This window comes from Saccopteryx bilineata, chromosome 4 (assembly GCF_036850765.1).
Source record: "Saccopteryx bilineata isolate mSacBil1 chromosome 4, mSacBil1_pri_phased_curated, whole genome shotgun sequence".
Taxonomy (NCBI): Eukaryota; Metazoa; Chordata; class Mammalia; order Chiroptera; family Emballonuridae; genus Saccopteryx; species Saccopteryx bilineata.
Window position 1 is genome coordinate 11,412,529 of NC_089493.1, and position 14,060 is coordinate 11,426,588.

The 14,060-nt window shown below is 58.7% G+C and overlaps 1 protein-coding gene across 4 annotated transcripts in view; it reads left to right on the forward strand.

Moving 5' to 3' along the window:
• Positions 1 to 14,060, forward strand: part of ITPK1 (inositol-tetrakisphosphate 1-kinase) — a 162,555-nt gene that overhangs the window by 78,092 nt on the left and 70,403 nt on the right. For 3 of the 4 annotated variants that reach the window (XM_066274064.1, XM_066274063.1, XM_066274066.1), the window contains one exon: positions 13,591 to 13,716. In XM_066274064.1, coding sequence (XP_066130161.1) covers positions 13,591 to 13,716 — 126 coding nt within the window. Of the gene's footprint in view, positions 1 to 13,590; positions 13,717 to 13,840; positions 13,865 to 14,060 lie in introns of those variants that run through there. The other variant, XM_066274067.1, reaches the window with a different exon arrangement.

Below are 14,060 nucleotides of genomic sequence, written 5' to 3' on the forward strand. Positions count from 1 at the left end.
TGTTTGCAGACATGAGCACCCACGTCTTCACTGCGTACACACTGGCTACCGTTTCTGAGTCCACCTCCTGACCCCACACCCGAGTCACCAGACCTTCCCTTGCGTCCCCGCGGCCCCCACGTGGTCATCCTGGAGCAGCCCCTTTGCCTCGGGCAATGGTGACAGCATCTGCCCCCAGAGGGCCCTCCCCTCGGCCCTGGCGGGGGCTCAGGCGGACACGGTTGCTTGGTTTCTCTGTGTGGAGTGAATGCCTGTGAAGCGGGGTGACCAGGGTCCCAGACGCCACCGGCAGCAGAGTAGAGGCATCTTTTTGGAAGGGGATGGGGAGCAGGGGGGGCAGCGTGTTGTCCTGGGAGACAGCCGAGCCCTGGGAGAGGGGGGGCCCGAGAGAGGGGTGTGTGCTCTCCAGGGGGCTGGCGTGCAGGCTGTGGGAGCCTGGAGTCGGGTGGGCAGGAGAAGGCTGCCACGGCGATGCCAGGCAGGAGAGGTGAGGGGGGGCAGCGGGAGGCTCAGGGCATCAGGGCGGAGGGAGGCACTGCCGCCCGGGCTCAAGGAGCAGGAGCCTCCTCCCAGCCTCCTCTCTGCCCTCAGTGGGTGCCCTGTCTCATCTTGGCTTCCCAACTCAGCCAGCCACAGAAATTCCTAGTCCCCCCCTCAGGGTCAAGGTCTCAGGGGCACCCAGGTGACGAGGACACTCCCTGCCCTCTGACGGGGGGGGGGGAGCACGGCAGACAGATCCTGCCGACCATGATGATCAGAGCTGTGGCTGCACCCACCTCCATTTCCATTCCTTGTGGAGTGTTCTGGAAAAGCACAGAAACAGATGAGTAAAGGCGTAGCTGGGCAGGGGACTGGAGTCACCCTCTGAGGGTCCTACAGGTCTCCTCAGAGGGCAGGAGAGTTTTCTGGGTCAGAGTCAAGGAACTTGGGCACCTCTCTGCATTCCCATAAACCCACTGATTTTACCTTGGGTCAGTGTGGGATTTGCAGGGAGGGGGAGGGGTGGTTGCCGTAGGAACCATGGGTTGCTGCAGGCACCTGTGTGCGGGAAGCTACCTCGGAATTCAGCCAGACTGTGGGGCTGTGCTGAGCAGGATGCAGGGAGGGCACTGGGAGGAGGGTGCTGGCTTGGGGGGAGGGGAGACCTGGAAGCCTTCGACTGCCTTTGGGCGCTGTCTTCTCCCCATTTCTGGCTTTGGAGAGAGGCAGCCAGCCAGCCCCCCTCTCCCCACCCCTGAGGGGCTTCTGTCCTGTGTGTGCAGTACACCCCATCCTTGGTCCCGCCACTCACTCGCTCACTCCATGTCTGTCTGTCTCTCCCCTCCTCCTCGTACTGCCCTCGTTCTAGACCTTCCTATACCCTGTTTGTCCCTGTGCTGCCCAGGAGCCGTCCTGTGCGCTGGTCTCATCCTGTTACACACACACGGGGCCAGCCTCTGTCATTCTGCCCCCCTGGCCCCTGGGGACCTGTGTGACCCTCTCTCCAGCTCTTCTCCTGCCAGTCTGCTGCCCTGGCAGGCTCCCACCCAGGTCTGACCTGAGGCTCTTTACACGCGGAGCCCCCTGCACTGGCCACCCCAGTGGTCCCTGTCTGCTGGTGACTGGTCGGTTTCTGTGTCCAGCCTGGTGCTTCTGCCTGGGCCCAGCATGGGGCCTGGCCCAGAGGAGGAGCTGGGCACGTGGGACGGGTAGGTGGGGTTGGCCCCTGCCCTGGGACATTACGAAGGCTCCTGCTGTCAGTCAAGGTGGTTCCACCAGTTGACACAGTGGCTGTTTCTTTTTTTGTTTTTTGGTATTTTTCTGAAGCTGGAAACGGGGAGGCAGTCAGACAGGCTCCCGCATGTGCCCGACCGGGATCCACCCGGCACGCCCACCAGGGGGCGATGCTCTGCCCATCTTGGGGTGTTGCTTTGCCGTAATCAGAACCATTCTAGCACCTGAGGCAGAGGCCACAGAGCCATCCTCAGCGCCTGGGCCATCTTTGCTCCAATGGAGCCTTGGCTGCAGGAAGGGAAGACAGAGACAGAGAGGAAAGAGAGGGGGAGGGGTGGAGAAGCAGATGGGCGCTTCTCCTGTGTGCCCTGGCCAGGAATTGAACCTGGGACTTCTGCACACCAGGCCGACGCTCTACCACTGAGCCAACCGGCCAGGGCCAGTGGCTGTTTCTTTGCGTTCCTCTGTGGTGCGGGCTGCTGAGCCCATGCTTGAGTTTACATCCCCACTCCAGGGGACCTTCCTCGACCCTGGTCTCCTCTCACCTGCAGCATTGCAGTAATAGACAAATTACACTTCCTGCAGCCCTCTGAACAGAAGCTGTGATACAACGAATTTGAATTTGCTGATGAATTTGCCGACGCCGGGAAAACCCACGCCTGGTTTCATCCCGCCGTCCGCTTTCACCGGCAGCGCCTCCCGTGAGCTGGGTGGGCGTTCTCACGTCTCTGCTTTCATTCTGAGTCTCCCGGGCGTCTCTGTGGCGAGGCTTTCTGAGCAGCTGCTGCCCCAGTGACACGAAACCAACCAGGCTTTGCAGAAGTCCCGGGGCCTCCCTCACACCCCCAGAGAGAGGGGCGGGCCTCACAGGGTCCACGAGCTTTCTGGGCCGTCGCCTCCCATTGACCTGACTTAAAAGCCGAGCTTAGCAAGCAGCTGCTCAGCAGCACAGGATGCATGACAGCCCTCAGAATATGCTCTTCCCATCGCAGGTCTTAGCGACTCACCGGGGTCACCACTTACTATTCCGAGACATGGCTACCCTGAAGCTCTGCAAGGGTATCCGGTGTACACGAGCGACCTAAACCCCTGAGAAGCCCTGCGCTGAGGACGCCTGTTTCCCTTGACACACCCCGGTGCCTTGGCAAGGGGTGTGGGCCTCTGAAGGTCTCTCTTTCCTGGAATGAGTTGGACATTTGGAAAACAAAACAAAACAAAACTCCTTCATTAACATTGTATCAAATACCAGTTTGGATACTGCCCCAAGGAATGTTCTCTTTGGACTGGAAAAAAATGACTATAGAAAGAGTATTTTTAAGCTTTGGGGCTTAAGAAATAATCTATGCAGGCTTTGTAGACTTTTGACTCAAAAGTTTCCCTTATTGTTAAAGAGGATACACGGAGAGGATGTATTTTTGGCTGGGAGAATTCTTAGCCGTTTGTGGGCTGGGCTGCCAGTTGCCTTTCTGGGAGCAATATGGAGATGAAGGAAACGGTGAGATATGTGTTCCGTTGTCAGCAGAGAGAAACACCCCGGGCGGGAGCCAGGGGAGGGCAGGGGAGGAAATCTGGGACCCGAAGGGGACATCCCCGCCCAGGGCGTGTGCTCTTCTCTCACCAGGAGCCCTCGGCGCTATCCCGGGCGACTCGGGTCTGTAGTCCCCATGGTAAGGGCTAGCAGGACCCCGAGGTTACGGACAAGGAGGCCGACGGCTTCGTGTCCCAGGTGTCAGTGCCTGTCAGTGCCAGGCCCCTGACCCACGGCCCCCGCTGTCTTCAAAGCACCGTCATTTTGAAGTTCTCCCCTAAGCCCTCTTCTGTGGAGCCATAAAAGTGACAGCTGCCAGGTGTTAAGTGCTTATAGCATGTGCTGGGCAGGGTGTTGATGCCTCTCACGTGCTAGCTTCCAGAGTGGTCTCTTCAAAGGGAACGGAAGCGTAACTCCCTGCCCAGGCCGGGGAGCGCCTTCCCATCTGGTCCGGCCGTGGAGGCGCTGCACCGCCCACCCCACCTGCGTGTCGTCCCCCCCCCCCCCCCCCCCCCCCCCCCCGCCCTGAGATCCACCCTGAGATCCACCCAGCGCAGCTCCGCCCGCGGCCCCTTGCTGGCTTTCCTCCTTCCTCGGAACTGCCTTCCCCCCTTCCGGTCTCAGCTCCAGCCCCGGCTCCGATGGCCTTGCCCTAGGGAGGCCCGGCACCGGGATACCTTTCCCCAGACTGGGGGCCGTCAGCCACAGAATTAACTTCCTCACGGTTGTGGGGGCTGGAAGTCGAAGATGGAGGGGTCAGCAGGGCTGGTTCCTTCTGAGGAGGAGAGGGAGAATCCGGCCTCTGCTGCTGTCGCTGCTGCTGGTGTCGCCGGTCAGCTCTGGCATTCCTCAGCCGTAGAGCCCCCAGGCCTCCCCGCGGGGTGCTGCCCTGGGCAGGGCTAGGTGCCTGGGGCCTTGTGGGTCCTGGCTGCTCCTCGACCCAGAGGCTCCCTGGACTTCCTGATACTGAAGGCTCAGAGTGTCTGTAGCTTTTCCTGGGGCCACTTGAAACTTCTGTATATGTTGGCTGGGTGCTTCTCCAGTGGGAGTGCTCCCACTCTGAGCCCAACGTAGGTACACTAATCTTGGAAGCCTGAGGGGTCTGGTGGGTGGGGTGTAGGGACAGTTTGCTGAGGACAGATGAGGGGGAAAGAGCAGGCAGGAGTGTGGTTGGAAGTCTCTCGGGCCTGCCTGCTGCTGGCAGTGACCTTGACTGAGTTACCTAATCTGTATTCATTTTCTTAATGGAGAGTGGGGGTAACATTTACTGGGGGGTGGTTGTGTAAATACTCGGTAAATACTGTGTGGCTGACTGGGTGAGTTGAGTGTCTGGTTTGTGTGAGCCTCCCGCTTCGGGGGATGAATTCAGTGCAGGTTTGCTGGTCCCTGGCATAGCCGGGCACTGTGCCGGGCCTTGCGTGGGTCACAGGAAGGAATAGGACACAGTCACCGACCTTGGTGAACTCATCTTCTGCAACTCACCAGAGGTATAAGTGTCATGCCTGGGAGCCAGGGTGTTCAGAAAAGTCCAGTCTGAACCCGGACAGCAGTTACTAGTTGGCATCAGAGATAAGGTCCAGCGAGAATGGTGACGGATGAGGTCTGGAGGGACTTGGAGCAGAGAAGGCTCCAGAAAGGAGAGCTGATGCCCTGCTTCTGGGAATGACACCTGCTGGAGGGCCTGCTGTGGGCCTGGCGGCAGCGAAGCCTTCACCAACACTGTCTCATCAAAGGCGGGAGGCACGCGTCCTTGGCTCCATTTTACAGAAAGGAAACAGAGGCCCCCAAAGGGGTGGAGGCCACTGACTGAAGGCCCAGGCTTTGTCTGTAACTCTGCTTTCTGCCATGTTCCCGGTAGCGGAGGCCTGGCACTGGGCACATGGTGACAGATGCCCTGGGCAGAGATCCCCTGGCTGGGCGTGTTCGTCAGCACGGGCTAAGCTGAGGCATAGGAGCAGACAGCCCCGATACCTCAGAGACTGACAGCAGAGGCTGTGCTCCTGTCACATCCCGAGGGAGTCTGTGGCCTCTCCAGCTCACTGCCCATCCCTCCCCACGCCTCCAGCTCACCCCCTACCTCTATAGTTTTGCATCCCAAAATGCCAGCTGCCTCTGCCTCCCAGGGACATGATGAGGATTAGATAAAATAAGGTGTGTACTCTGCCCAGCATGGCACCTGGGGACATCATCCACATCTCGGTTGTCCTGGTGGAGGGGATTATTAGGATCGTGTTGTCAGGGAGCCAAAGAGGGCAGGAGATGCTGACGTTGATGCTAGAGAAAACTCAGCCTCTCCTAAGGAAGAAACTTGGAGTCCCTGACGTCTCTGCAGTGTGCATGGCTCCGAGCACGTGGGACCCGGCGCCTGTCCCCTCGCGGCCTGCTGGTGACGACTGTAGGAAGGTTGTCTTATTGCCCTTGCTCTGCAAGTGCTTCTCTGTAAAATCCATAAATAAAATCTTAAAAAAACCAAAAAGACCACGGAAGGGCTGGCAGATCTAGGCATGGACATGTTTATCCCTTTAATCTGCCCTCGAACCTGGCTCCCCAGCGCTGGCTGCAGCCCAGGGTTCTCTTAGCTCCTGGGAATTACAGCTAGATCCTGGTCTTAAGGAGCCACGTGTTTGATGTCGACGAGTGCTGTATCCCACGCTTGTTGAGCAGGTTTGATTTTTCTGGCTCTGTGGAGTAGCAAAGTCAGCTTGCAGATTGCCAGAGCCTTGGAGCTGCAAGGTGCCTTCACTGTGAGACCATTGCGTCCACTGGGCCTCTCGTCTTCTAGGGGAGAAAGGTTATCCACTCTTCTGCCGTAACCAGATGGCTGTTTGCTCTCATCCGCCCAGTAATTAGACACTGAGAAATTAGGGAACCGGGTGAGGGAGCGTTGGCAACACTCCCGTCCTGCCTGGGTGACCCTTCAGCGTCTGACCTCTCTGAGGGCCACGTTGAGGTCCTTTGGACGTGAGAGTGGCTTCGCCACGGCAGAGCCTCCGGTGTCCCCGGGCGGCCTTTTGGGGCCAGCCGCTCTGAAAAGCACGCGACTCGTGCCATATCCTCTGAGGCCACGCTCCCTTTTGAAGTCTGTCCATGAGGCACCAGATCGACTTTTCAAAAGAGACCTGCTTCTGCTTAGCGAGGCCTTTAAACATCGGAGGTGGCAGCTCTGTCCCCGAGCCTCGGCTCCCGAGAGAGTGCAGGGGAATGCCTCAGACCCACACCACCGCCTTTCATCTGGGCCGGTCTGTCTGGACCTTGGCTGAGACAAAACTTTTGATCTTAGTGACTTCTATTTGAAGCTACAACTGAAAACACGCCACTCCATGGGTGTGAATTGAGGGGGGAAAGGATGGAAAGAAAGCCCCAGGCGCCCGGGACACCTATTGGTTTAGAGGTTAATTGGTTTAGAGGTTAGGGACAGACCTGAGTTCCCACACAGCCATCGCTCCCTATGACTGTGGGCTCTGTGTCTCGGTGTCCTCATCTGCACCTCACGTGTTTGTTAGAGTTGTCTTGGCCCAAACTAAGAAAGTGCCGTAAATGTTAATCATCATTAACTGATGAGAAATCTTATTGTGGCAACAAATCCTTTCGAGGAGTCTAACGTGAGTCAGTACAAGTGACTTAACTTTTACAGAATTCAAATTCTGGCCTGCCCGTGAGCTCTTGACAGAAAGGCAGGGAGGTTTCCACTGGTCAGTTGAAACGGGAATGGTAAGAGTAGGGAAGCGTAGCTGACCTTGATGGAGTGGCTGACCTTGATGGAGTAGCTGACCTTGATGGAGTGCACTAGTCAGTAGGGGTGCACACCACCTCTGTTTCTCCCCGACTCTCTTTTACACATTCAACCCTTCTGGTTCCAGATCGGGGAGTTTTTCTCATACCAAGCAATTCTGGGACACCATCCTGGTGTCCTACAGTCTAACTCAATTTTAACACTGCTTGCCTACAGAGAGCATCAGATCCCACAGGTTAAAAGGCCCGGCCCGGCCCACACAACTGTCTCCCACTCTCTCCCCACCCCCAGCCCCTTCAGACTCCAGCCTCAAGTCCAGGCTGTAACCTGCGCTCCTGACCAGTTGGCTAAAAATTGAAGGCTCCCACAACCCCATCCTTGGTTCAGTTAATTTGCTCGAGTGGCTCACAGAATTCAGGAAACGGATTCCCGGACTGTGTACCGGCTCGTTCTGAAAGGAGCCAAGAAAGGGTGCAGTTGAACATCCAGATGGAAGAGAGGTGTGGGGCAGGGGGTGTGGGGAGGGGCACGGAGCTTCCGTGCTTGTGGAGCGAGCCACTTACCAACACCTCCCTGAGGTCAGCCACCCAGAAGTTCCCCGTACCCTTGGTATTTTTCTGGAACCATCATCACATAGGCATGATCCATTGCTTTAGTTCATTTCCAGCCCCTTCCCCCTTCCTGGAGAGTGGAGGTGGGGCCGAAAGCTTCTAATGAGGGCGTGGTCTCTCCGGTGACCAGCCCTCACCCCCGAGCTCCCCAAGCTTCCCCTCACTAGAGCAAGACTTTCCGGTCCCCCGGGAAGTTCCGAGGGGTGGCTATTTCACAACGATGCTTGTTGAGAGTAGCTGTGAGCGCTGAGCCCACGGCTGCTTATTTAACCTCTGTGCCTCTCTCTCGGGCCCCCGTCTCAGGCTGCAGTGAGAATGGAATAAATCGATGCATGTGAAGTGTTGAGAGCAGAGCCCAGCACAGAGCAGGTGCAGGAGGGCTGCGACCTAGTGCCGGGGTTAAAATCGAAGTTCCCAGAGCGTGAGGACCCCACGCCTGGCCCGGCCCCTGCCTTACTGCTGTGCTGGCTTCACCTGCCGCCTTCCGAGCCTGGACGTCGGATGCAGCCTGTTCGGGCTGCTCAGAGAAGCGCAGACTGTTTTCAGGTCATAGCACACATTGTGTTTTGCATCCAGAGAGGATGCGCCGCCCGCACATGGGGGTGGGAGCCGGGTTTCCTGAGTCCCCAGTCTGCCCGATGAGCCCCGGGGTGGTTTTCTGTTTCTTTCATGTCTAGCTGGTTATTGATCATGTCAGGGACGCATGTGGGAAAGTCTGGGAGAGAAGGGAGAGCTGGGAATACAGCCTGGAGACCCCCCTGCCTTTGATCTCATCTTGATGTCCCGTCCCCCCCCCCGCCATGTTCTCCCCTTTGGAGACTGTATCAGGGTAGGCTAATGGCTAGAGCATATACACCCCAAATTTTGGCTTAACACTCTAAAGATTTATTAGTTGTTCACAGCACAGCAGAATCACGCTCATGGGAGGTGCCTGGCCCTTGGGCCTTGGCAGCTTTTATCGGATCTTCCGCCTCCTGCCTGCAGAGGAGGCGTGAGAGGGGAAGGTCATGGGCCGCTGCTCCCAAGGTGCCCGTCTGAGGTCACTGCTGTAGGACGAGCTCTTTCCTGCAGAGGTGGTGGCCGGGGGCACCCGAGGCGCTTGGGAGTATTCAATGTGGGTGAGTTCTGTATCCCGTAGCTGCCCTTCTCCTTGGGTCACACCTCCTTCCCCGTCTCTGTAGGTGCTCTTCTTCCCTCTCCTGTCTCTCCTCCCTTCGGGGCTTGGCCCAGACACCTCCTCCCCCAGGAGGCCGTCTGTCACTGCCAGAGCGGGAGGAGTCACCCTGCTTCGTGGAGCGCCCCTCCTAGAGCGGGAGCAGTCACCTGCTTCGTGGAGCGCCCTTCCTAGTCTGCAGTGTCACTTTTTCTCTAAAGTGGGGGTTGCGTTTAGCACACACCTGCTAAGCTCTGACCTTGAACCAGTCACTGTCCTAGGTCCTCGGGATGTCAGATTTCATCAAGGTCACTGGGGACCTCGGGGTCTGGTAGAGGACTCTTAGTGTGAAAGAAGTGACTTTGTGATGGGAAGTTATGGTACAATCCTGGGGAGGATGTCAGGGGTGCTGGGGGTATGGAAGAGACCAGGGAGCCACTGGCTCTGCCTCCTTGGGGTGGGGCACGTCGGCAAGTCTGAAAAAGGATTGAACTGTTGAGCTGGGACTCGGAAAACAAGTAAGAGCTCACTGTGTGGACAAGGGGCCGGGGGTGGGGGTGGGGTGGGACATTCCCTGCAGAGGGGTACATGTCCCCGTAGGACCTGGAGCGGCATGTGGCTGTGTCCGTCACCTGAGCTGGCTTCTGCCGTGAGCCAGCGTGCTCAGACCGCCTGAGAGCCCCGAGAGGAGGGGGTAGGGCCTGGCACCCAGGAGGTGCCCAGAAATGCTTGTCAAAGTAAGGAGCGAGCAAGCAGAAGTGTTGTCTTGAGCACTCGAGTGGTGGTAACACCTGCATGTGCTGAACATCACCCTGTGCCTCATCCATAAACGGAATGTTCTTTTTTTAAGTCAGAGACAGAGTCAGGAAGAGAGAGAGATAAAAGGCATCAACTTGTAGTTGCATCACTTTAGTTGTTTCTTGTTTGCTTTCTCATATGTGCTTGACTGGGGGGCTCCAGCGGAGCCAGTGACCCCTTGCTCAAGCCAGCGACCTTGGGCTTCAAGACAGTGACCTTGGGCTTCAAGACAGTGACCTTGGGCTTCAAGACAGTGACTTTTGGGCTCAAGCCAGTGACTATGGGATCATGTTGATGATCCCACACTCAAGCCAGCGACCTCAGTGTTTCAAACCTGGGACCTCAGTTTCCCAGGTCAGTGCTCTGTCCACTGTGCCACCACCAGTCAGGCAAACGGAATGTTCTGATCCGTTTACACAGCCCTGTGCAGCATCTGGGAAAATGTGGTTGCACCTCATTTTATGAATGGGGAAACCAAGGCAGAGAGCAGCTGAGTGACCTGCTCCAGCCCAGGAGCAGCTGAGCCGTGATGGCTTTCCCGGGGTCTGCGGGCCCATCCTTCTCCCCACCAGGTGCCGGGAAGGTGGGGAGAGTCAGAGCCCCCTGCCTAGGCTGCCTGGCTGGGCATGGTTGAGTGGCCTGTTCTGAGGTGACTTTCCAGCCACTGGGGTTTGCAGGCCTTTGTTTTGTGTCCTGCAGCCCTCCCCCGCCTCTGGTCCGCCTCGCTGCTTAGTGGCCGAGGGAACAGTGGGTCCTTGTTCCTCTGGACTCTGAGTGCCACAGAGACCGCATCCAGCATTGGCCTCCCGGGATGGCGTGACTGGGAGCGTGGTGCCTGCAGACCTCTGGCCACCGCGGCGGTCCTTTCATTACGACACCTTGTTCCTCGCCGAGGGAGACCAATCAGCTCCCTTCCGCGGAACAGAACAACAGGCCCTGGGAAAGTTCCTTTTCCCGGAGGCAGAGTGTGCTCAGAAAGACAAAATGACCCAACTGAGATGATTTCCCATCCACCTGAGCCCCGATTCCCACCCCACCTGGAAAACAGAGCCTCTGAGGTGTGTCCCCTTCTGAGGGTCCCCTCCTCTGGCATCTCCACTCCCTGAGGGTCCCGTCCTCCGAGGGTCCCGTCCCGGGGGTCCTGCGTTCTCAGGACGCACCTGCCCCCCCCCCACGGTGCTCCTAAGCCCAGTTGAGGGAGCGACCTGCTCCTCCCTCCCAGCGGTGGGGCCAGACCGAAGCCCCCCTGAGGCACTTTCAGGGGGCTCGAGGCTTGTCTGGCCGCCTGAGGCAACGCGCTGCTGGAGAGCCTTCGGAGGACGCGGACAGCCCCGCGCAGGCCTGGGCAGGGACGGCGCACGCACAACGGCGCGCGGGAAGCAGACCAGGCTGCTGTGTGTCCCGAGTGGCTGTTATCGCGAAAGGGTGATCCTGGCATAGAAGTGCTTGGAAAATACACAAAGGAAGGTGGCCGGTGTCCAGAGCTCAGCTGTTTACCTTCAGCGAAGAAGCCGGGAACGCAGAGAGCTTATTTTCAAAATAGCCCGTGATTGTCAGGTCTACGGGCCGAGGCCGGTGCCGGGCAGGCGAGGATGAGCCCGGGGCATCTCCTCTGCCTGCGCCTTCCCCAAACCCACGGGGACCCCACGGGGACCCCACGGCTCCTCCCAGGCTGGCGTCCGCCCCTCCTGGTGCTCGGCAGACCCGGAAGGCTCTCGTGGGGATGCAGTTTCTGGCGGACCCCGGCCGCACGCCCAGCGTCCCCCGTGTGAGCCGGTTCTCTCCCGTGTGTGGCCATCTGGGCCTGAACATCCTGGCCTGTCGTCCCTGGTGCTTGTCCGAGCCATGGGATACGGCCAACGTGGGGCTTGTGTCTGTGGCCCCTTTGGAGAACTTGCTAGTCTTTGCCCATAATAACCACCTCCCACTGACTTCTTCAAATTTCTGGGAAGTGGGGTTGAAGGGAAGTGGAACACCAAACCTGCAGACCCCGGTGGGCCCTGGCAGTGCCCGGTTCTGACTGGAGGGGGACCCGAGGCCCAGGGATGTGAGCTGCTCTTTGCACAGGCAGCTCGGCTGGGGCCTGAGCCCGCGGGTGTTGCTCTGTGGCTTCTGTCCAGGCCTCCGCTGGGCCACTGCCCAGCTGCGTGGCCACTGCCCAGCTGCGTGGCCTTGCCCGTCATCTTCCCCTCTGGGCTCTTGGTGTCCTGATATGTGAAGGTAGGAACGTCAGCCCGGCTCTGGGCTGGCCATGGGGACAGACAGGTGCCTCTTCCCCATCCGGGAGCCCCAGGAGAGGGGCCGGCCTCTCAGCGGCTCCGCGCTGTGTTTTGTCTTGTTTTGTTTTGTTTGCACACCTCTAGTCACCATAGGGAGGGGAGTCTTCATCATTTTCTTACTTGAGATTCGTGGCTTTATTTTTCGAGTAGGGGAAATCCCTTAACATCTTTCCTGGCAGAGAGTGGAAAAGAGGGCTTAAGGGTATCGGCAAGAAAGCGCTGGCAGGATCTGGGGGTTTAACTGGAAAGGAATTTAAATAAGGGAGGCTGACGGGGTCTGGGCAGGGTCACAGGAGCCACCAGGAGGTGGGGAGGCGCCCGGGGCGCGGTGAACTGTCACCACCCCAGGCCTTAGGGGACAGAGGGAGGGAGGACGGTACGGGAACCCTAGAAATGGCCGTGGTCTTCGAGAGGTGGGCAGCCCTGTCCACGGGGACGGTGGCCGCTGCCAGAAATAGGGGGTGTGTGAGGACAGTTAACGAACACCCAGACTTCTCCCTCTTTCTCCTTCCCATCTTCTGTTGGTGCCTCCAATTGGCCAGACTTGGCCCTGAGCCAGAGGACAAGGCAGCCAGGGGCTTGTGGCCCTGGAGGACAGCTTCCCTGGGCATGGCGTGGGCCCGGGGCCCGGGCGGGGGCCGTGAGTGGCATGCACAGGCCCGGATCTGAGTGTGCCTCCTGTCCCCACCGCGTTCTCACTGTGAGATCCTGGGCAGGTTTCAGAAGCCTGTGTTCTCCACCCATCTGTGAAATTGCTTCTCACCACGTGGTTGGAAAATAAAATGAATACACGTTAAGTTTTTAGCACGGGGCCTCCCAGAGCTATCATTTGTACTGTCATTGTGATTTCTCTACTAACGACTTTGGAACAGTCAGCCTTGAGTCCTGGAGGGAGGCCCACTTGGGGATGGGCTGAGGGAAGGGGAGGGGCTCGTGGCCTCATCTGGCTTCTGCTGAGGCCGTCCAGGGGGTCAGCCAGGTGCCGGGCTGGCGCCCGCTGCCTCCAGAGGACCTGGCCTTGCAGGTGTGGTGTCCGCATGCCAGGCAGCGGACATCTGGCGGGTCAGGTAGCCTGGTGTCAGGCTGCCCTGGCTGTTGGCAGGAGCTCCTGCCTCGGGGTCAGGTGATGCCAACTGTCAGCCAGAGGGCTCCCTGGGGGCCCGATCTTCGGGACCTTGTGCTCTTGAAAAAATAATCATGTCTCCAGCGGAGCAGGGCGAGCAGTGCCGCGTGGATCACAGGCAGCCCCGCGCGCCTCCACTTTGTCACGATCAGCCCCCATCCCAGTGGGACGAGCAAGCAGCTGGTCGCTCGCAGCAGCGGCTCTCAGGGTTAGGGAGATCACAGCTTTGCTGAGACTTTGTGTCCTTTCCTGGAGTGTCTTCTTGGGTCTCAGCACACATCTGGCTGTGTGACTTCAGAAAAACCTAGGTTGTCAGGCAGATGGGATGCGCACAGTAAATGCTCTCTCTCTATAAAGTGATTTCACAGTGATGCTCGCTTGACCTGTTCCTTGTCACCTTGATTCCATGTGTGTGTTGTCTGTACCCTGGGTAGCATGGGGCTCGGGGACAGAAGTACAAACACAGGGCCGGACCTGGCGGAGTTCTGGGACCTCAGTGGGTCATCCTGTTTGGCCTGTTTCCTCGGGTGCCAGCCCTCCTGCCCCCTCTGTCCATGCTGCAGGGACATACATGTAGAGGGTGGGGGACATCATAGGGTGGTGGGCTCAGGTGCTGATGTTCTTCTCTGTGTCACCCCCCCCCCCTCTGCAGCTGAACCTCAGCCGGCCCATCGAAGAGCAGGGCCCCTTGGATGTCATCATCCACAAGCTGACCGACGTCATCCTCGAAGCCGACCAGAATGACAGCCAGTCCCTGGAGCTGGTGCACAGGTTCCAGGTGAGTGTGGGCGGGAAGGAGGGAGACCCCAGGAGTGGCCCGTGCAGTCCCTGGAGCTGGTGCACAGGTTCCAGGTGAGTGTGGGCGGGAAGGAGGGAGACCCCAGGAGTGGCCCGTGCAGTCCCTGGAGCTGGTGCACAGGTTCCAGGTGAGTGTGGGCGGGAAGGAGGGAGACCCCAGGAATGGCCCGTGCATTTCTGCAGCTCTCTGGCCATGCGCTCCGAAGAATGGTTCTGCTGCAGCCCAGACAGACTTGTGGTCAGGCGCTTCCCTGCCAGGGCCTCTGTCTGGTTGGGTGTGAAATGGGCCTGAACCAGGGCAGGTTGGCACCCCTCCATCCTCGA